At 42.9% G+C, this 23373-nt stretch overlaps 1 protein-coding gene across 1 annotated transcript in view; it reads left to right on the top strand.

Annotated features, from left to right (window-relative positions):
* The first annotated feature begins 14236 nt into the window (after positions 1–14236).
* BFSP1 (beaded filament structural protein 1) overlaps positions 14237–23373 on the top strand; it is a 35507-nt gene continuing 26370 nt past the window's right edge. Inside the window, exons 1-2 of the mRNA XM_045528883.1 lie at positions 14237–14620; positions 20279–20339. Coding sequence (XP_045384839.1) covers positions 14244–14620; positions 20279–20339 — 438 coding nt within the window. The 5' untranslated portion in view covers positions 14237–14243. The remainder of the gene's footprint in view (positions 14621–20278; positions 20340–23373) is intronic.

Genomic DNA, 23373 nt, shown 5'->3' with positions numbered 1-23373 from the left:
CCTGTTAACATTTACTCTTGCCCATGTTTAGAATGCTCTTTCTTCATGCATCCAGCCCTGGCTTGCCCAGGGCTTCCTGCAGTTCTCTACTCAGATGTCACCTCCTCAGCAAGGCCTTCCCTGACCATCTTGTCTAAAATTATCAGATGACCATTCCCCTATCCTCCTAGTTCCCGTCTCTGCTTTATTTTTCTCTGGAGTGCTGTCACTACTTAACATAGTCTATTTTTCACTTGTTTATCTTACTTCCTATTTTCCCCATTGGAGTATAACCTCCACAAGAACAAGGATTTTTATTTTATTTTATTTTTACCTTCTGTATTTCCAGGGCCCAGAAGAGTGTTGGCACATAGTAGGTTGTCAATAAATATTTGATGAATAAATAAGTGAATCAGATTCCAGAGAGTTGGTGGGAAGACACTGCAGGTGCAGACGTGATGCCTGGAGAGCAGCAGCCATGCATAAGTGTGCACGCCAGGCCACCTAGAAGGACAGCAGAATGGAGAGTTGGAAAGAACCTGGGCCCATGGCTTCGCCATACCAGCCCTGACCTGCCGACCTCCGGACTCCATGTTGTCAGAGAAAAATAAACCTTACCTGGTTAAGCTATCCTTGAGCGCCTGCTGTGTGCCTCTGAACACAATCTCGGGTGATACCAGTTAATGGCTCAGAAAGGTGGAGAATTGTTCTGAAGATGAAAAGAGGGCTTGAGACAGAACTCCCATGAACCCCAATAATTCGAAGATATGAAGTTGAAGAGGATCCTTTCTCGGAGCTGAGAAGGAGTAAGAAATGTGAGAAAACACAGAAGCTAGTGGAATCACGGAGCCAAGATCAAGTGCTGCAGGAAGGGAAATGCAGTCAACAGACTCAGTTGTTGACGGAGGGAAGTGGGGTACTGGGCTGATTACGCAGGGGGCAGGAACTTGAGAGAGGGTCTTTTTGACGACTCCTGTTTTCTCTGTGAAGTAGCAGGCATGACCATCTGTGGTGGTGACTTTTATGTGTCAGTTTGGCTGGGCTATGGTGCCCAGTTGTTTGGTCGAACACTAGTCTAAATGTTGCTGTGAAGGTGTTTTGTAGATATGATTAACATTCATAAGCAGTTGACTTTAGGGAAAGCGGAGCATTCTCCATAATGTATTAATAGATGAGTCTCATCCAATCAGCTGAAGGCCTTAACAGCAAAAAAGTGTTTCCTGGAGAAGAAGGAATTTGCCTAAAGATGGTAACAGAGAAATCCTGCCTGAGTTTTCAGCTGATACATTGGCTAACTTGCCCATCCCCAAAATCACATGAGCCAATCCCCGAAAAAAATCTCAATCTCTCTGTATATATATGTATATGTGTATATATCCTATTGGTTCTCTTTCTCTGGGGAACTCTGATGCACCATCCATTGAGAGTATAGATATTCAGAAATTTGCCTAATTATTTCCTTAGGCTAAGTTCCTGGAAGTAGAACTACTAGGTCAAAGTTCATGAGCTATTTAAAGAAATATGATACGTATTGTTGATTTGCTTTCTAGAAATGTTACATCAATGTATAGTCCTAGAAGTAATGTATGGATGTCTAGGTCCGTAGCCCACATCGACATTAGGGAGGTATTTATGACTTTTTCATCTTCACTGTTTGGTGGGAGGTACCACCTTCTCATTTTATATTTGCAGTGATTAGATGAATAATGAGGTTGAACATCTTTTCATGTTTTTGACCATATGCCTTCTTTAAATTTTAACATTTCCTATCAATCACTAAAGTAATTACTTGCTTTAGAAATTTAGGCAACTTACATATGGCTATTTTTCTTTCCATTTGAAAAGATCACAGGTGGTCAGACATAATAGATAAAATTCTCAACTGTTTATATGTTTTGTCCACTTTTCCACTGCATGTTTGTCTTTTTCTTATTGATTTGTATCTTTCTATAATACTTTGTCTTTCATCTAATATGCAAACTTTCTCATTTTTTGATTAGACTTTAATAATGTTTAATGTTAAATGATTTTTTTTTTGCAGCACAAATAAGTTTATATTTTATGTAGGCAAATTTATCTTTTTTTTTTTTTTCTTTTTTTGAGATGGGGTCTCGCTTTGTCACCCAGGCTGCAGTACAATGGCACGATCATAGCTCACTGCAGCCTTGAACACCTGGGCTCAAGTGATCCTCCAGCCTCGGCCTGCCGAGTTGCTCGGATTATAGGCGTAAGCCACCATGCCAGGTTCTCAATCTTTTCCTTATCAAGCTCTGAGGCAGTTATTTATTTATTTTAGAAATGGTAGCCACATATATGGGCTCTTCTCTTTTCACGTGAAAAAAACACAAAATGATCAGATTATGTAAAATTTATTTCTCAGTTTAAAGGAATGGAATTTATAGGTGTTAATTATCATTTTAGTATATTTGAACCTTTGTTCAGATGCAAGCGAATTTCTTAAAATGTTATGTGTCCTAAAAACATGAGTGGTTTCAGTGACTAGGGAAGCTTGTTGTTGCATCTGCTAAAAGCTTGAAGATTTTTGGAAAAGGAGGGATGTTTTACTTTTATTCTTGAAGGCTAGGCTATTCCACAGCACTGTGAAAAATATTAGATACATCCCCAGCTTTAGGCAGATGAATTAAGGTTTAAACTCCATATATTATTTTCAGCTCTATTATTTTGATGGGAACTCACATACAAAGTTTTAAACATTATATAATTGATCTCTTGGCTTAGTACCTCCGTTAAAACCAGTATAGAATGAACACAGTTTTTTTTTGTTTTTTTTTACACTATTATCTCTAGGGAGTTGATTTATTAGAATAAATATCCTGGCCTACGTGGTGGCACACGCCTGTAATCCCAGTTTCTGGGAGGATTCTTGAGCCCAGCAGTTGTTGACCAGCCTGGGCAACATGGTGAGACTGTCTAGAGGAACTTCAGCTAATTGCGTGATGTGTGCTGCCCCTCCCACTTGCCCTCGGCACTCACCTCTGCATGCCCAGGGCTGCTTCCTCTGAACTCCCTGCCATGTTCTGTCCCAGGAGTGTCACGCCCTAGGGAGCAGCCCTCAACCAATGACAGACAGAGAATTGGTGGATAAGGACCCAGCGTCAGCACCTCTGGCCTGGGATATGTCTGTGGTGTGTGGAGTCTGTCTCCCAGAGCCCTCAGCTGCATTGAGCGCCGGTTTGCCCCCTGTGGTCACTGCGGTCACACTCCCATCATTGGCTGTCTTCCCCTCCTGGCCTCACTTCCCCATTCCTCTACTGGTGTTTGGGATCACATCCCAGATACACTACTTGTACTCAAATCCTTGCCTCAGGGTCTGCTTTGGGGGAACTGTCAGACAAATGCTTAAAATCATATGCAAAAATAATGGCTACTACTTATTTAGTACTCGCCATGTGCCAGACACCATTCTGAGCACATCATTTAACTCTCACAACAACTCTTTTGGGAGTTCCTATCACCTCTAGTTTACAGAGGAAGCATGGGAGGCCTACAGAGGATCAGTGTCTTGTCTAAGGTCATGTAGCTAATGGGCCATGAAGGATTTAAACCTAGATTATTTAACTCAAGTGGCCGTGGTTTTAATCACCATATGTCCTATGACACAGCATATCAAGTTCTTCAGACATCTTCACTGGTACATATTTAATAGGCTTTTGAGGGCATTGTGCTGATGGATTTTGTTGATAGCTATTTTTATAATCTATCAGCAATAATGATGTTGCATAACTTGGATTGTCTGCACTTGTCCAACTGAAATCCGAGTCACATGCAAGAAGCTTTTCTTTTTTCCAACCATATCAAGAAGTTCCAGTGTTTTCTTTTCTCCAGGCTCTTCTAAAATTAAAATCTGCTTTTGCAGCTAACCACTGTTGCTGCTGATTTTGTTTAAACTAGCTGCCCGGCTTAAAATTTGCTGTATGATAAATAAAGGTCACCATTTGTGCTCTAATAGCAAGCTGAATGGATCCAGGGTTTTAGCTGGTTGTGACATTGTGTGAGGCATGCTCATTACTGATTTGGAAGGCAACATTTCATGGGCTTTGGATGACCCTTATTTGAACTGAAATATTCTTCTAGCTGCTGACCTTATCAAGTTTTTTCTTTGTTACAAGGCAAAATATTATGCTCTGTGCTCTCCCCCACTGTTGATCTTCAGAAAGAGTAAAACAAATGTTTTGTGGTTCCTAGAAAATGTTATAAAATTGTTTCCCAAGTTAGGTCATTGCAGTTGCAAAATTTTTCTTTCACTAGAACACTTGGCCAAAAACAACAAAGCCAATCTTCAGCCATTATTTCAGGGAAGAAAGAAAAAATCTCGAGATTAGCTAGGAGTTGCTGTCTCCCTTTCCACTGAAATAGAGACAAATTCCTCTAGTTGGGCCTAAACTATTTTGAGATAAATCTCTTTTTCTCTTTATAGAGATACACTTGGTTTACTGGCTGGCTTCCCTGGTTTTTGAAATTGCCCTATAACATTTTGGAAGGCATTTTAACTTTATAAGGCAATTTATCATAAATTAATTTTCAAAAACTTCTTGAGTCAACTGGAAATAAAAACAAACCACATTCTCAGGCTATATACTCTAATTCTAGTCTGATTTTTTTTAACTGGGCATTTAAATTTAGGGTTCCATTTTAAATAATCTATTGGGGGAGACTGATTCTTTTCTTTGAGCTTTCAGAAACTAGGGAAAAGACATTGGAAATTTCTCTCCAGAAATTTCAGCCATCAGAGAGATGGTATTACTTCATAGGTAATGTGATGTTAGTAAATGTTTAACAACTGACTTTCTGGGAGGGAAATATCCTAATTTGTAATGTTTGTCGATCCTGTGGTGTAGACATTCTCACCTTGGCTAGTTTCGAGCTACTGATGTGTTAACCAGCTTGAAAAATTCCTGAAAATTTAACAGTTGGTTCTCATGAGTTCCCGAAAGGCAGCTCCAAAACAACACTGCAGGCCACCTAGCCAAAGAGTGCCCCAGTTGCAGGCTTGGGAACATTATTTGTTGGCTCTGTGATGCCCTGCAATTTATCTTAGAGGTTACTAGAACATTATGTAACAAACCCTCTCAGAGTGTGTATGTTGCCCCAAAACTCAGGGTACCTTAAAAAAAAATGTACCCTGGGAGAATTCAGTCCAAAATATACTGTTTAATTGTTGTTCTTGCCAAGTCATACAATTAAGGTCATTGAGGACAGTCCAGGGGCATTTTAGAGAGAAAGAAGGACCACTCTCAGCTCTGTGGCTCTGGTTTAGACTACTATGTTCAGCAAAGCCTGACCACAGGGTGAAATAAGCAACCAGAATCCAACTTGGATGCTACCCTTTGTAATGGGTTTTGTTTTAGGTTTACATCTGAAAAGCCACAGCCTTTGAGAATGCCTGGGAAATGTCTTCATTATGTATCACTTAAGGACATCTCTTATTTTTTTTTTTCCATCTTCTTAAAATAGAAAGCTCTTTTCCAAGGAATTAATTTTTCCTTTTCATGTGTCTTGTAACAATAGTCATTCTGCTGACTGGTGCACTGTTTTCTTTCTTAATGAACATATTTTTATTCTGTCCCTGTATAGTTCCTCTAATGATGAAAGACAATGTAAACCTAGCCATCATAGTGGAGAGCAAAGTAAATCTCGACTTGGGGCTGCTGCTACTAAATTTGACCATGCCCTCTGGAACAGCCCCATCAGCAAAAATGGGGTGAGAAGGCCATGGGCTGCTGATGAGAGCCCTTGCAATGCCTCATCTCTGGCCAAGCAATATCCAGCTTCCCCATTTAAAAGTTTCAAGATGAACCTCACAAAAACTTTATCTTTCAAGTTTCTATGTAATACTCACTTTCACTTTTTTTTTTTTTGGAGACAGAGTCACACTATGGCCCAGGCCACAGCTTATAGCCCAGATCATGGCTTACTGTAGCCTCGAACTCCTGGGCTCAAGGTGATCCTCTCACCTCAGCCTCCTGCGTAGCTGGGACTGCAGGTGTGTGACACCACTCCCGGCTCTGATATTCACTCATTCTTTAATTCATTTTATTGGGCACCTACTTTGTGTCAGAAGCTTTGCTAGCTGATAAATGAGATATTGTATCTCTCGGGGTTCTTATGTTTCTAATGGGAAATAAATGGCATAAACAAAGGGCTTAACTGCAGAGAATTTAACGATGGGACAATTTCCAGAGTAGTGGACACCATCAAAGGAATGGACAAAGCATGGTGAAGTGCCCATGGTGTAGTAGCAATAGCAGGAAGCCATTACTACCCCTAGGCCTAAAGGGGCAAGAGAAAAGCACCTTGAAAGGGAGATTATGCTCAGAGGGAGAGGGAAGCACGAAGGGAGTCTTTCCGATCTCCAAGTGATTCCCATTTGCCAAACCCTACGTGGGAAGCCAGAGGATGTGGGAGCAGGTGATGTAATCTGGGAGGACTAACACAGGGTTTAGAGAGGCATGAGTAGGATGCAGGATGGATCTCTGGGGGGATCCTCAGGTAGAAGATGGCCATCGGGAATGACCAGCAATGCTATCAGCCCTGCCCTCAAAGAGCTGCAGTCTAGTAAGAATAACCACATGGCAGGTCTGCCAGGGTAGCAGAGGGGAGAGCCTTGGCCAGAAGGGTGTCTTGGCCTGTGGGGGGCTTGGTATGTAGAACTAAAGAGCACTCTAGGCATGTATTAATATTTGTGTACATCAATATGCTTGAGGGGTTGGGTGGGAGGTGCAAAGGAGTAAGGAAGATGAGGGTGACAGGCAAAAAGGGGAAAGGATACGTGGCTTGGAAGTAAAGCCTGAGGACACAAATTTTAAATAAACAAAGGGATGGGAGTCAGTAGGAGTCGATCAGGAGCAAGTAGGTGGAAGAGTGTGGAATAGCAGGATAATATTATATTTATATCGCTTGTGGCCCTTTCCCAATGAACTAATGAGTCAGAGGGTTGGAATAGGTATTCTTTGAATTTTGGCCAGACCCTGCCAAATGATGGCAGTCTTCTGTAAACTGGCTATTGTTAGAAATTTGGTTAAAAAACTTCACATAGAGTTTAGGTCTGATAGTTGAAGGTTAGGGTTTAAAATGTACAGTCTCAGTGTGCCTTACTGTACTTTTAAACTGTATACAATCTGAAAATGGCTGATAAAATAGCTTGTGATATTGTCTCTCCTGACTGCAGGTCAAAGCTAGGAAGCTGGTAAACTTTGGAAGATAGAACAAGTTTTCTTGTGAAATAGTTCAATGAGTCCCTGTTGATATCAATAGGAAACTAGACTTGGACCTATAAAAACAATGGATATCCCAAATGTATGTTTAAATCCATAAATGTATATTTCTTTTTTTTTTCCAAGTTTATCCAACTTAGAGATGAATATATATTTCTATCAGAAATGTCTTCATGGATGCGTATGCCCGATTCCTTGGGATCCATCTCCTAATTGATACAAAGCATGGTTTGGAACATCTGCTTTTTAAAGGCAGAGTGAGCATGCCAGTTGGCCAACTGTGGCTTGATAATACATCAAACCACTTGACAATCTAGTCCCAGAAGAAAAGGGACTGTGGTTCAGATGTAGGCTGACCCAATGTGAAAGTGGTGGTAGGTCTGTGTAATGATATCTTAGAGAGAAGTAGAGAGCAGAAATATGAATACCATGACTAGACTTATATCCGCAGAAATTACAACTGTGAAAGAGACTTCTCCAGACTTGGTCCTCAGGATGGCGCCTGCTGGGACAATGATTCATTTCTGCATCCCTGAGACCATGGGTATGGCACTTTTCATGCATAACCAGAATGATGATGAATTGGTGTGACAATGTCTCAATGACATTCCAAGGCTGTGCCCCACTGTCTTGTGTGCAGGGAAGGCAAGTTCAGATGTACCTCAAAATCCTTACTGTCATCAACATCATTATGGTAGGTATTAAACTTCTACCATAGTTGTCAACAAAATCTTGGTTGCCAAGGCCATGGTACCAACTGGTGAATCAAAGGAGAGTTTGTGCATTTTTTTGCTATGCTTAAGAAACATCTGTTATCAGCACAATTTTCCTGGAGGTCTTGGGATTTGAGGGGATAACTTTTTCTTTTGTTGTAATTTCAAACTTACAGAAAAATTGCAGGAGGAGTACAAGGAATTCCTCTGTGCCGTTTGTCCAAATCCACCAATTAGTTATACTTTGCTCCATTTTCTTTATTATTCTATTTATTTATATATTTATATTAATATATAAATGCATATATATTACTTATTTTCTGAACCATTGGGAGTAAGTTGGACAGTGTGACTCTTTATCTCTTAACCAGTGTGTATTTCCTAAGAACATGGTCACTTTCTTACATGTCATCAAAATTGGGCATTTTAACTCTGCTATAGTATTATTTTCTAATCCACATTCCCTATTTAAATTTCATTAATCATTATAATAATGTCCCTTATAGCTTCCCCTCCATTTAGAATCCAAATCAGGATCATGCATTACATTTAGTTGTCCTTGCTTTTGTTGGGGCCCATCAGTCAAAAAACTAGGAACATGCCTGTCATCACACAAGTTTGGGTTTTTTGCTACTTGCTTCAGTTTCTATATTGGACTCTGAGAAAAGCGGGTTTGATGCTTAGTGCCCTCTTGTCTTTGACAGTGTTTGAATCTCAGGCTTTACTTTCCAGAAACAATCGAGACTCAACCATGTGTATGCAGTTGGGGAGAGCCTTGCTTTTGAGTGTGTTTCTCCATACGTGGTAACTACCCTTCCTTTTTTTTTGAGACAGAGTCTCACTCTGTTGCCCTGGCTAGAGTGCAGTGGCATCATCGTAACTCATTGCAACCTCAGACTCCTGGGCTCAAGTGGTCCTCCTGCCTCAGTCTCCCAAGTAGCTGGGCAAGGCTAATTTTTTCATTTTTAGTGGAGACAGGGTCTCACTTTTGCTCAGACTGGTCTTGAACTTCCGGCCTCAAGTGATCCTCCCCCCTGGGCCTCCAGAGTGCTAGGGATACAGGTGTGAGCCACCACACCTGCCCTTTGTGATCCTTTATGCAGACTCATCACTTCCGGCAGCACTGAGCATGCTTCATAGTGTGTCTCTAGAGAGTGGGGCCTGATGGCTGCACAGGGCAGGGATCTGGGAACAAGGGCTCTGCCCTTTCACTCCTGGGGTGGCGGCCACCTCACTCAAAATGCGACTTCCCATTGTTGACTTGATCCAGTGGAAGGGCTCCAAGCTGTGCACTTTGCGTCCCTCTGCCCCTCTGCTGCTTGCAGCGGCCCCCAGGGACCACGTGGCAGGACGTTCAACGTTAGTGTGGCGTGGCCCTCTTGTGGCAGACGTCTGTATGTTCTGGAAAAAGGATGGATTGTAAAAGGTGCAAAATCAGGATGTTAAAGCTCTGTGTGAGTTTGCTAGGGCTGCCAAAACCAAGTGCCACAGACTGGGTTGGCTTAAACAACAGAAGTTTATTTCTCATAGCCCGGAGGCTAGAAGTCCGAGATGGAGGTGTCAGCAGAGTTGGTTTCTTCCAGGCCTCTCTCCTTGGCTTGTAGATGGCTGTCTTCTCTCCGTGTCTTCACGTGGTCTTTTCTCTCTGTGCCTTGTGTCCTAATCTCTTCTTAAAAGAACACCAGTCTTACTGGATTAGGGTCCACCCCAGTGGCCTCATTTTACCTTAATTACCTCTTTAAAGGCCCTATCTCTGAATATGGTCACATTCTCAGGGAGTTATGGCTTCAACATATGAATTTTGGGGGACCCACTTCTTACCAACCAGGAAGGAGATCTTAGAGATAGTTTAGCTCAAATCCGTCATTTTAGAAAACAGATGAGCTGACTTGTTCAAGGCCACACAACAGGTAGACAGCAGAGACCCAACGTGGACCTACATCTAAGGAACACGATTTACTGCATTACCTTTTGTTTCTGTATAAAGCCCAAAGCAAACGCAGAAAGGGCTCAAAACATATGGAATTGACTAAAAGACAAGGATCTATGCCTATTTTACTCGGGCTTTTTTATATTTGTTCAGTGGAGAAAAATATTAATTAAAATTTTTAAAAAGTTTCTTCTACACTGAAACAACTTTAAATGGAAAAAACGCCAGGCACGGTGGCATGCACCTGGTAGTCCCAGCTACTCGGGAGGCTGAGGTGGGAGGACCGAGGCTGTCGTGCTCTATGACTGCTGCACTCCAGACTGGGCGACACAGGGAGACCTGGTCTCTATAAAAGAAAAAAGATGTGATGAACATAAAGCCTGGTGTATTTTACTACTTTCTGATTTACAGGTATATTTTTATATGGTTATAATCACCATGCACCTGGTATTTTGTTTTTCTGTTCCCCTTCATGTTTGTTATAGACATTTTCAATTATATCATAGTATATTCCACAAGATTAAAATTGTTTAATGGTCATAGACCATTTTCTCCTGTTGGTATTTCCTAGTTTGCTAAACCACTCTCCTTTCTGTGCCTCTCCCTCTCTTTGCTATACCTATATATGGCTATAAAGTACAGCAAGTAGTATTTATTAAATGCCTACGCTGCAAAGTGCTTAATGTATAAAGTAATCATGCTTTTCACAAACGTTTTTGAAAATAATTTCAAACCTAGGAAAAATTGCAAGAATAGTACAAACAATACTCATATTCCCTTTACCCAGAGTCACCTCTTGTTAATATTTTGCCTGATTTCCTTTCTCTCTCTTCATACTTATTTATATTTATGTTTATATTTACACATGTCTTTTGTTTTTCTTTCCTAGAGACAGAGTCTTACTATGTTGCCCAGGCTGATTTTGAACTGGCGATCCTCCCACCTCAGCCTCCTGAGTAGCTGGGACTACAGGCACACGCCATCTCACCTGGCTCATGTCACTTTTTTCAGAATCATTTGAAAATAAGTTGCATACATCATGTGTTTTTACCCCTAGATAGATCAGAGTAGATTTTCTAAGAATAATGATATTATTTTACATAACTGTGGTATAGTTATAAACTTCAGTAAACTTAACATTGGTATAATCCTTTTATTTAATCTACTGTCTATATTCCAGTTTTATCAATGGACCTAGCAATGACCTTTATAGCATTTTTTTTCTCCTCCAGTACAAGATCGAGTCTAGTATTCCTATTGCATTTAGATGTCATGCCTTTTTAGCCTCCTTTAATCTGGAACATTTCCACAACGGGTCTTTGTTTTTTATGATATTAACATTTTTATAGAAGACCATCCCCCTTCTTCTTTTATTAATAGGATGTTCCTTATTTGGAATTTATCTGGATGATTCCTTATGATTAGGTTCAGGCTATACATTCAGGTTCTGCAGGCCAGAATAAAAGACACTGTGTCTTTCTCAGACAAACCAAGATACTCGTGAGAGTGAAGGCAGGTGCTTCCTATGATTATGCCGAGAGAGAGTATAAATGTGTAAATGTGGACTGTCTCAGGAAAACTGGGATGTATGGTGACCCTATTTATATAAGTGATTATTCCCATTTTCCTAGTGCCATACTGGGACCAGATTGGTTAAATTACTTACCACAGTGAAGGGATCAGAACTTAAGCTCAGGTCTTTCTGATTCTAACACCATCAATTTCCCACCCCACCCCCAAACTAGTGCCATTGTATTTATCATAATTCTTCCATACTTGATCATTCATAAAGTCTTATGGAATCTATCTCTATAAACATGTCTTTAGAATTAAATTAATTCAACAATGCTTTCTTCCTTATGCATATGATCTCTACTCCTACTGAATAAGCTCCCACCAGCAATGTAGTCTTTAGGGTTGTTGACAAATACGGCCACTCCTTCTAGGCATGTGGCAAGATTGAATTTCCCACTGTTCTTGAACTTGGGCAATACAATCACAGCATTTTACTAATATCTCTATTTTAGAATTTACTCCAATTTTCTTGTGTTTTAATTAGTTGGGTATGAATTGTCTCCTGTACCCTGAGGGAAGGACTTGACTTTGTTTAATATTTAACTCTCTGAGACTATGCTTTGTGAGTAGATGTTTTCTAAGTTTGTTCCACTGGATTAAATTTTTTTATTAAAAGTTATAAATACTTCTTTTACTATTTCTTTTAATTATTTTTCTATTTTTTTTTCAAGAAAACAGCAGCAGGTAACCACTGGATTAAATTGAAATAATATTTTTCCTTTGTTTTGTTTCTGGGATATATTTTTCTCAAATGGGGTACGGTTGATTGAGTTGTTGGTCCCAATTTTTCACCCCGACTAGATAGGGTTATACACTGAACCCTTGCTATAGCCCAGGGTGAGCCATGTCTCTTCCCTGCCTCTTGCCTCTGTGGCCCTGTGATTTGCTTTGACGAATGGGGTGCTAGTGGTCGAGATGCAGAGGCCAGGGATGAGCTTGTGTGGCTGGACTTACTCTTGTGCTTTTGTCATTGCTAGTGCAGGATGAGGGACATTTAGAGCAGAGCTGCCCCAGCTGGCCAGAAGACCTGCAGCTGGAAGGACAGCTATCCAGCTGAGCTCCCAGTGGCAGACCTGGGAGGGTAGTGATAAATACTTCTTGTGGTTGTACGCCACTGAGTTCTGGGGACAGTTTATTCTGTAGCAATATCTGACTGATACAAGATATCAAAGAGAATGAATGATTTTATCACTCTTATTGTATGCTGGTTTTGTTCTCTAGGAATCCTGAAATCAATTTACCATGCAATCAACATGATGGATGTGTACCTACAAAAAATATTCATGTGGCTGGGCATGGTGGATTGAGTCTGTAGTCCCAGCTACTTTACTTGGGAGGCTGAGGTGGGAAGATTGCTTGAGTCCAGGGGTTCAAGGCTGCAGTGAGCTATGATTGGGCCACTGCACTCCAGCCTGGGCAACAGAGTGAGACTTTGCCTCTTAAAAAAAGAAAAAAACTAAATAAAAATAAAAGCTCATGTTCCTCTCTTCAATTTCACTATAACACCTAATTTTAAATGGCTTAAAATGAGAAAATAGATCAGTAACCATGCCAGCACAGTTTAAGACCTTACATTGCTTTATTCCAGACTGAATCCATTATCTTACAGTAAGAATTTGGAGTAATAATAAACTCAACAGAGATCTGTGTAATTTTCTTTCTCTATCTTTGATAACTATGAGTTTAATTTGTAGCATAATTATGTGCAATCCATCTAGTTGGTAATCATATGGTACTGCTAATCCTTATTTTAAGAAAATACTCCTTTTGATAATGATTTTAAAAATTGGAGACATGACAAAATATTTATATTCAGGAACAGTCTCATCAAATGGTATTAATTTCTTTCAGCACCCACAATTTACTATTAAATTGTCAAAGCCTGGCTTTTAATTATACACATACACATATATATCTCGTCATCAAAATCCAACTGTTATTTCCATAATAAAAATTAAAATGAAACATAGTGGCAAACAATCTTTTATTGTTCTCTAATTGAGAGTTGGCCAATTTATTAAATCTTTAGGCCGTATCATTTTTCCTTCATTCAAAGAACCTACTAGAGTAACGTTACGGGTGCAGTTCTACTTGTTTCTTACACTCAGGAAAGGATGTCAAAATCCTCGAGAGCAAAGGTGACATTATAATAACATAACCGTGCCTGTTTCCTAAGTTTTGTACGCAATAGGTAGGTTCTTTGCAAAATGGACAAGTATTGGAAATTACTTGTAACATACCTCACTACTTACTGGGATACTTTATTTTATTTTGCATCCATGGTTAAGAACCTCTGCCATGGACAGGGCTCCTGAATGCCACGTTATAATTATGAAAAAGAACTGCTTAACTAATCAGAAAAAAAATGGTATTGTTAAAAAGTTCTACAACTGAGAGCTTTACTGTAAGAAAGAACAGAGCAACGGGCCCTTGGCTCTTGAGCTAGTAGTCCAGGTTGAACAAGCTCGCCTTGGGTTTCCTTCGCAATCAACAGTGGAACCAGTCAAAAGAACGTCATGCCAATCTCGTCCCCTGACCCTCCATTCAATCAGAAAGCAATAGGCCTTAACAATCATCGAACAAAAACCTCATTGCCCAGCGTAACCTTCCCACCCCGGAGCTGTATGGGCCGCTAATCCGGCTCACAAAACGGACTGCTGCTCTTTTATTTTCCCCGCCCGGGCCCAGCGTGGCGCCCAACTGCTGATCAGCTCTGGAACGTCCCAGCAGCGAGCCGGGGGCTTCCGACGTTTATTTAGCAGCCTGCTGGCTCGGCGGGGCGCCTCCTGGACAGCCGGCTCGGCGAGCGCCATGTACCGGCGCAGCTACGTTTTCCAGGCCCGCAAGGAGCAGTACCAGCGCGCGGACGAGGCGTCGCGCGCCACCGAGCCCGAGCGCCCGGCCGGCGATGGCTGGGTCGGGACGGCGAGCCTGGCGGCGCTGCAGGGGCTCGGCGAGCGGGTGGCCGCCCACATCCAGCGGGCCCGCGCGCTCGAGCAGCGCCACGCCGGCCTCCGGCGGCAGCTGGACGCCTTCCAGCGCCTGGGCGAGCTGGCCGGCCCCGAGGACGCCCTCGCGCGCCACGTCGAGAGCAACCGCCAGCGCTCCCGGGAGCTGGCGGCCGAGCGCGCCCGCTTGGAGCGCCAGGGCACCGAGGCGCAGCGCGCGCTGGACGAGTTCCGCAGCAAGTAAGCGGCGGCGGTGGGGGGAAATCGAGGCAAGCGTGGGGCGCACCGGCAGCGCGGGGCTGGGAACACGCTGCCGCCCAGAGGTGGAGGGCCATCCCTGGTCCCCTGGTGACCGATGGCCTCATCCCTGCACCCCGCACGCGGGAGACACATTTCCTTAAAATGAGATTAGCGTCCATTTGGATGGCACTTCAACTTACACGAAATGTATAATTTACTTCTCATATATTTTTAAATTTAGGTATAATTTACATACAATAAAATGCACAGATTTTCAGTGCCTACTTCAGTGAGTTTTGACCATCAAGACATGATATTTCCACTACCCCAGAAAGTTCCCTCCTCCCCTTTCCTGGTCCATCCTCCTCTCCCCAGACCAGAGACACCCAGTGTTCTGATTTCCATCACCATAGACAGATTGATTTTGCCTGTTCTAGAATTCCACAAAAATAGAATCTTACAGTATATACTCATATGTCTGGCTTCTTTTTCTCTGCACAATGTTTTTGAGATGTATCAATGTTATTTAATCCTCACAGCCTTAGCTTTACTGCGTCTATTTTACAGATGAGGGGACTGAGGCTCAGAAAATGTAGGGATTTGGGACAAAGTCCCTCAGCTAGTGAATTGCTGCCCTGGGACTGGAATTTAGATCCTGGGCATGCTAAATCTAATTGTCTTCATGGCATCACAGCTGACGTCTAGGAATTTTATTTCAATGTGAATACTCTAGGGTCTTGCTACTTAAGTGCAGTCCCTAGACCAGCAACATGGGCATCACCCAGGAGCTTGCTAGAAATGCAACCTCTGGAGCCCAGCCCAGAGCTCCTGAATCAGAATCTGCATTTTAATAAGGTCCCCAGGTGATTCGTAGTTTAAGAAGTTAAACATTGAAGTTTAAGAAGCCCTGGTCCAGGGTATGGTCTCTCCTGCCCACAGACCGAATTATGTATTAAAATTAACCAGGATCTGTTAAAAAGAAAAAAGATGCTCAGCAATTTGTCAACATCTTTCCAAGTTATAAGTATGTGTGCTCTTTGACTCAGGAGGCCACTTCGAGGAATTTATTCTATGAAATTATGAAGTAGCATGCCTGCAAAGATACTGCAGCATGATCTGCAGTAAGCCTTGAACTAACCTAAATGCCCCTTAGTAGGAGACAGGTGATAACATGGTGCATGATTCATGTGATGCAATACTATGCAGGGGTCAAAAAACAATAACATGTGTTATCATTTATTTTTTTTTAAAAAGTGGGGGAAGAGTAGACTGTTTCTTTGCATAAGGAAAAGGAATTTCTGGACACACACGCACACACACACACACACACCAATGACACTGGTTACCTGTGGGGATGAGGGAGTAGGAACTGGGCAAATGGGAGACAGAGCTGGGAGGAAAACTTAATGGAACATCTTTTTGTGTCTCTAAAAAAAATTGTTTAACCATGTAAGAGATGTATTCATTTAAAAATTACATAAATTAATTTAAAAATACAGATGTCCAGGCCCAGGAGCTTTAATATTTAAAGAGCTCCACTAATAATTCCAACGAACAGCCAGATTTGGGAACTGCTGGTATAGGGTAGCCAGAAAGATTTCTCTAAACCTGCTCTATGTGTGGGTTCCAATTTCTCAGTTTGAATCTTGGGCAGGTTACTCAACATTGTGTATTGAACATATTTATCAAATCACATTCATTGATTCAGTTCCCATCAGCTCTTCTGTTTCAGGTTTTGATCCATAGAAACAGATTTGGAGCTGGAAGAAGGGACCTGTTCCAGCCCTTCATGGGGAAACTGAGGCTTGGAGAGGGCCTGTGGGTGGTAGGACTTGAACTCGGGTTTTCTTGCTCTGGGCCTATACTCTTCTCGGAATAGTATGTCTTGAGAGAATCCATTCCTGGGCTTCTGTAGTGTGAGGCCCTTATTCAGATGAAGCTCGTGTTCTCTGAAGCGAAGGGAAGTGCTCTGTAGTCCAGACAGCCAGGGCAGCTCGGTGGACTGTCAGGATACTCTGGATCCCTAGATGGCCTTTTCCTGGGCTTCAGACCATAGTCTACTGTCATTGGCTGGGTGAGCATGACAACCATGAGCCCTCATTGAAGGAATGGCCATGCCGAGTTTTTATGATCTTTTCACTTGGTTCTGAGTTATATACCCATCATGGAGCAGTTCCTTCAGGCTCTGATTTATTTTAAAATTCCCATTAATTTATTCTGTCCTATTGCCCCCCTTGGAGAAGCTTTGATATTTGGGCTGTGGTAGTGGGATTTGAAAATCATTATACAAATCACACCCTTCCACGTCCATGGGTGTGCCAAGTGTGCACACACACAGGTATTCATACCAAGTGTGGTTTTATATTCCAGAAGTGAGCTGATGTCTAGCCAAAGCCAAGTGAAAATAATGCAGAAAGGGACGATGTAGACAGCCATGGCTCCATCCCAGTGTTAGACATGTTCTCTACCTGCGTAGTTGGATAATTTCAACATCAGGTCTTTAGTGTGTCAAAGACTAAATAAAACACTAAATAAAACAAGAACTAAATAAAAACAAATGAAACTACTAAAATACAATGGTGAATAGAGGCGATTATCGAAATTGCTGAAAACCACGAAATTATGTAAAACAATCAGTTCAGTGGAGCCAAAGTTTTTTTTACTTTATGAATTCACTTATGTGAATATATGAATTCTTCTCATGAATTCTTTCTAATGAAATCACTTCTCTTTAATATAATATCTAGACTTGTCTTGACAGCATGAAAATTACCCATGGTATCATGTCAATGTGTTGATTATCAAACATGTTTTCAAGTTACAGAAAATCTTAGATGTTTCTGGCAGGAAAGGGCAATGAGCAAATTAGATTCTGTTAACAGTTTTATTCTCAGAGCTAATTATACATTTAAAAAATAATTTATGGCTTCATTAGACCAACACACAAAAGAAACTGCTAAATGCGACATCCTGGTGTGAATGTAAAACTTGTGTAGTTGTTTGCTTACTGGTTAGAGCTGAGGTTCTCAGATAGTTTTAGATCCGGGAATGTGTGTGCAGTGCACATATTCCTAATTGTTCTTCCCTGAGTTCAGGACTTTTAATTCTGAGAACACAGCAGCATGGTTTTCTAGCGCCTTTCGTGGTTGTGAAGTACTTTACTTAAACCCATGGCATGGATATGCAAGGGCACAGAAAGCTTTGTGGGTTGAGCTGAGTGTTAATTAGGATTGGTTTCAACCGCAAATGACATAAACCCCAAAGTGACATTGGCCCATATCAGACCCATTAGGATGGCTACGAAAAAAACAAAAACAAAACAAACTCCCCTCCCCCAAACAGAAAATAACAAGTGCTTGCAAGGATGTGGAGAAATTGGAACACTTGAGCACTGTTGATGGGACTGTAAAATGGTGCAACCGATGTGGAAAATGACATGGCAGTTCCTCAAAAAATTAAAAATAGAATTACCATATGATGCAGCAATTCCACTTCTGGGTATATACCCCAAAGAATTGATAGCAGGATCTTGAAGAGATATTTCTACACTTATGTTCATAGCAGCATTATTCCCAATAGCTAAAATGTGGAAGTCATACAAGTGTCCATTGACGGATGAATGGATAAACAAAATGTGGTCTGTACATACAATAGAATATTATTCAGCCTTAAAAAGGAGGGAGATTCTGACATATGCTACAACATGGATGAACCTTGAGGACATTATACTAAGTGAAATAGGCCAGTAACAAAAAGACAAAAACTGTATGATTCCACTTATATGAGGCAGTTAGAGTAGTCAGATTCATAGAGACAGAAAGAATGGTGGTTGCCAGGGGCTGGGCGAGGGGTGGATGGGGAGTTAGTGTTTAATGGGGACAGAGTTTCAGCTTTGCAAGATGAGGAGTTATGGAGATGGTGGGTAGTGACAGTTTCACAACATTATGAATGAAAAGGAAAAGTGCCATTGGTTTATCCACGATGGAAATTGGTTTCTCTCTTGTGTATGGTCTGGGTGAGCAGTTTGCTGTGATGCTCTGCAGTATTTGAGACCCAGAAGGTTCTGGGTGGCCTTCAAGAGGGCAGCATCCATGCTTCAGGACACAAGATGGAGGAAGGGAAGCAGATGAAGGGGCAAAGGGCACCTGCACCATGGCTTACGGAAGATCTCTGAAAGCTGCCGCAGACTTATGCTTCCATCCCACTGGCCAGGACTTAGTCCCATGGCCAGCTAGCTGCAAGGAAGGCTTGCAAACGTAGTTTCCCTTCTAGGCAGCCCTGTGCCCACCAAAGAGCAAGGACTGTAACTCCTGGAAGAAGGAGAGAATGCATATTGAGGGGCAGCTTACAGGGAATGGGGGGAGGAGTCATTCGGGAAGGGGTCTTCTCCCTTTCTGCAGGGGTCAGATTCCTCCAAGGGGGAACCCTCACTGACCAGAATGATTTCTGGGGTCACTCTGCTTCTTCCATCCTCATTATTTTCTCTAGAATTCCAGGAAGAAATTGACTAGGAAAAAAATACACCTGCTTCTAGCATCTGTTGCTTTATTAATCTTGTGGATGTTTAAGCTGGGGCTTTCCCTGCTCTACCCAGGCAGTGTGGTGTGGTTATCTAAGCACAGTTTTTGGTGTCAGACTCAAATCTGAGTCTGGACTCCTCTCCTCTCTTAGTTGGGAGTCCTCCTGAAAGCAAGCCCGAGGTAGGGATTTGAGGGCAAGTATCTTCTTTGGGGGATGACTGCAGGGAGCGTCAGTAGGGTAGTGAGGAAGTGAGACAGGAAGGGAAGGCATTATCAAGCAAGTTACCAATGATTTTATTAAAGAACTTACCATCATTGTCATCGTGGGCAACTGGAGCTCAACCTGCTGGGTGTAGAGCAGCCTCAGTTATCCCAGTGGAGGGGAAGGGAGCTGGGGTATTTATGTACCAGGCCGCCTCCCTCAGAGGTTGAGGGCAGCTGCCGGATGCCCTGACTCTCTGGCACATCCAGCACACCCTGCCCACCTGCCCAGGAGAGGCCTTCGCTGTGCAGGCGTGATGCCACTAGGATGAGGGCGGAGTGTGGTAGCATCTACCTGTGGCCTTGGGCAAGTTTCTCAGCCTCAATATCCTCATCTTTCACACAGTAATAATAATAACTGCTCTCTTCCAGGGTGTTGTGAAGATTAAATGACATAATCTAGAAAAATTGACACGATGCACATGTCAACAAAATAGTATAGGGGATCCCAATGAGGTCAGGTTAATGGTGTCTCTTGTTGATTGTGTAGGGTGGCCTCCCAGGCTCGGTGCTGCACTTGGGTTACAGATCTGCCAAGACATAATTCCTGCATCCTTGGGGTGGTGGGGCAGGAGAGGCTAGGGTGGGAGGTTGGAGCCTCCAGGCCAGGAGACTTGTGTTCCATTGACTGCTCCCTGTTGCACCAGGCTCCACTACTCACTGTGCAAATGTTCCCACTTCCTGTGTGAGCCACAGCGTGGAAAGGATTGGGAAGCAGCGGTCTAGGAAATGCAGCCTTAGCTACTACTTTAACATTAAGAACATTTGCTTAAAGCAGAGGGTGAAGTACTCAGATCGAATTTAGTGCTGATTGTGTGATCCATGCATATAAAATCATGGAAGCCACCCAACTCTTGCTTATATGTCCAATTTGCAGGTATGAAAATGAGTGTGAATGTCAACTGCTGCTAAAAGAAATGCTTGAACGGCTTAACAAGGTGAGCTGAGCACATCCTTGGGTTTATGTAGCTTGATTCAGTGTTGAACTGAATGGCAGAAGTGACTGTTTCACGTGCTTCCTCTCTGTTATTTGAGGATTTACTGACTTCTTTGGCAGTCACTCTCTTTCTTGATTCTTAATTTCACCTGAGTCTTTGTGCATCCACTCAGACACCCCTACACACACTCCTCTACCCCAAGATACACAGTCTCACGAGTGAAATGTAGATCATGAAGCTTGTCGGTCATGCTAGGCTAGCAAAACATGCCAACATTAAAATGACAAGCTGCTGGTTTACTGTTTTGCTTATCCCAAACAGCAAACTTAGGAAGGACCTTGCTTTGGGCAGTGGTTGTTTGGATGCAGTGTTACCTCTATCCTGTTGGCTGAGAGTCTTGAGATTGCTGCTCCACGGGAAAAATCTGAGGAAAACAGGAAGTAATTTCCATTTACCCTCAAGCTCCCTCTTCTCATAGCATGAAAAGTAGCCACATGGGGCACACCAGGGATTGTTAGCTTCTTTTTGGAGACCTTCCTGCAGGGGTTGGGTGGAGTTATTCTTTGCAGGGTGACTTCGCTCTTGGATTTCTCCATCATCCTCCTAACTGATTGGATTTTCTGCTTTAGCCACGAGAACTCCACTACCAAATAATCCTGTTCAGTAAGGGTTGGACAAAACCAGGGATAGCAAATAGGCTCAAGCATTGTCCTTTTCTGATTATTTCAGAGCTCAAATGTCAGAGTGGAAGGAGCCGGGGAGACTGTGTGGTTGAAGGATTGCTTACTGAGGGCACATGGGCTGCTGTGCCCGCCCTCTTCCATGCTTATAACCTCATCATAATCACTGATAAAGCAGCAGACTCTTCCCTGCTGTACCCAGATATGCCTTCAGATCCTTCTCCACATAGAACTCCAGGCAACCACTTTAGACAGGGTTAGTATGGCTTTGTCCAGCCTCTGTTGTCTAGGATTATTCTGCTAGTTGGTGGGAAAATCAGACTAAAATCTAGGGAAATGGAATTTTGCCTTGTCTACGTTACCTGTCTATGGGGTCCCTTCTCTGTGTGAGCATATAATGTGTTGTCTAAACCAGGACACTTGGGTGAAAGGGGGTGCTGTCAGTAGTTGTGCGGTTTAGTTGCTGTAAATTGGGACTGTCTCAGGCCAACAAGGATGACCTGTGAGCACCCCAGATATAAACACTAGGATGGTGGTGAGCATGTGTTGCAGGAAAGCCCTAAAGATGCAGGCTCAATGGTTCTCCTGGGGAGTGACAGCCCCAAGGCTGTTGGAAGTCGGGGCTGGGAGTTGGGCCTTATTGGCCCAACATCGCGCAGCTGTTCTGCTGACACCTGCAACTCATCCCCATTCTTAAGTTTCTTGGCAATCCCAGTCTGCCAGGTGGGGCCACTGTCTTGTCCACAGACCGCTGTCTTCTGGGATGTAGGTACCTAACACCCTTCACTTAGGTGCCAGTCCAGGCCCTCCCAAGCCCCCTTCCGAGCACCAACACGTGTTGCTTTGTGAGTATTTGTCCTCACTGCAGGCAGGGCTTTCTTGTGACTTACTTCTAAGGTTGTCACTCATGCAGTGCCATCTTGGGCATTCCTCCCCAAAATGGGGTCCTTCTTTTTACTCTTGATGGAAAATGACAGTGGATTTAAAAACAAGCCCAAAACTTCTGTCGTTTTTTTTTTCTTATTACAAAAGCAATACATATTCTCAGTAGAAAAATAAGGCAATGCAGATAATGAGAAATAAGGAAAAGCCATCTCACCGTGTTACCACCCAGAGAACACAGATCCACCACCCTCATGCATATTGTGACAGAGTGTGGACATTTGACGTATCAGTCCCATAAGAATGAATATTATAGGAAGGTTCTGGGGACAGATGCTACCAAGAACATGGGTGAGGCCAGCACAGGGAATTGGTGTGACTGTTCCCTGGGTCCAGGGTAAGACACTTCTGCCCACGAGTGAGCTGTGTGGTCCAAAAGTGGAGTGTGGCCTGTTATTCTCACACTGTCATTGAGTACCTGTGAGACTGTGCGTGAATTGCCTCATCTTGCTAAGCCTCAGCTTCTTCATCTGTGAAATGGGCACAATAGTAGTCCCCACCCCATCGCAGTGGAAGTCTGTCTGTGCACCTAGTGAGAATTATGTGACCTGCCTGTCACATGGTGGTGTTTGATTCATGGTCACGGAAATTATTTCAGAGCACTTGATGTGACAGACCACATCAAGTGGTACCTCGAGTGCTCCGTCATACACCAGGTCAATGCGGTTTTCTCCAGAGTGTAGCGTGCATAGCCTGGCAGAATGGGAGATGATTTTAGCCGGTGGATGGAGAAGCAATATTTTGTAGTTGTGAATTTTTTATGATTACCTTTTATTTATAGCAGGTGACATTAAAATTTCCTTTTCAAATAAATCTAAGTAAAAATGAGTCAATTTAAAGAAAAATACAGAGTGAGTAAGAGCACAGGTGGCACTTGGATGTAGCAGAAATCATAAACCCAGCATGCAGATGCAGGAAGTTGGGGAGGGCCTGGCGCTGGCTTGTGGGAGGCTTGGAGCAGTCTCGCGGTTATTGGCAGAGCAGGTCTTAACCCTAGAATTGACCCAGTCCAACCCTTTCTCTTTGCTAATGGAAGCTCACCCTTGGTGAGGTTAAATGACTTCAGACCCCCACAGTTCAGCCGTGGTTAGTGTAGACGGGAGTCAGCGTCTCTTGTGTTGGTGGCTCACTCTCTACCTCCTAAGAACTGTCAGGGACACTGTGTGGCTTAGAGCACAGACACGAAGCCAGAGTGCTCTCAGTTAAAGCTGCCCCAGAGCCCTTGGTGTTGGTGCCCCGTCCATATCCCTTGGGCCACGCTGAATGCTCTGATGGCTTCCTGCGTCTCTCTGGCTGTGGGAACAAGTGGACAGTCTCAAAGCGCTGGGTGTTAACACCCCAGGAGCAACCCTGCTGATGGAAAGGAGTAGGTGGGTAAGTTCCCCAGCTGCCCAGCCCTCATGGCAGCAGTT

This window comes from Lemur catta, chromosome 17 (genome assembly GCF_020740605.2).
Source record: "Lemur catta isolate mLemCat1 chromosome 17, mLemCat1.pri, whole genome shotgun sequence".
NCBI lineage: Eukaryota > Metazoa > Chordata > Mammalia > Primates > Lemuridae > Lemur > Lemur catta.
This window is presented reverse-complemented; position numbering and strand designations above follow the sequence as displayed.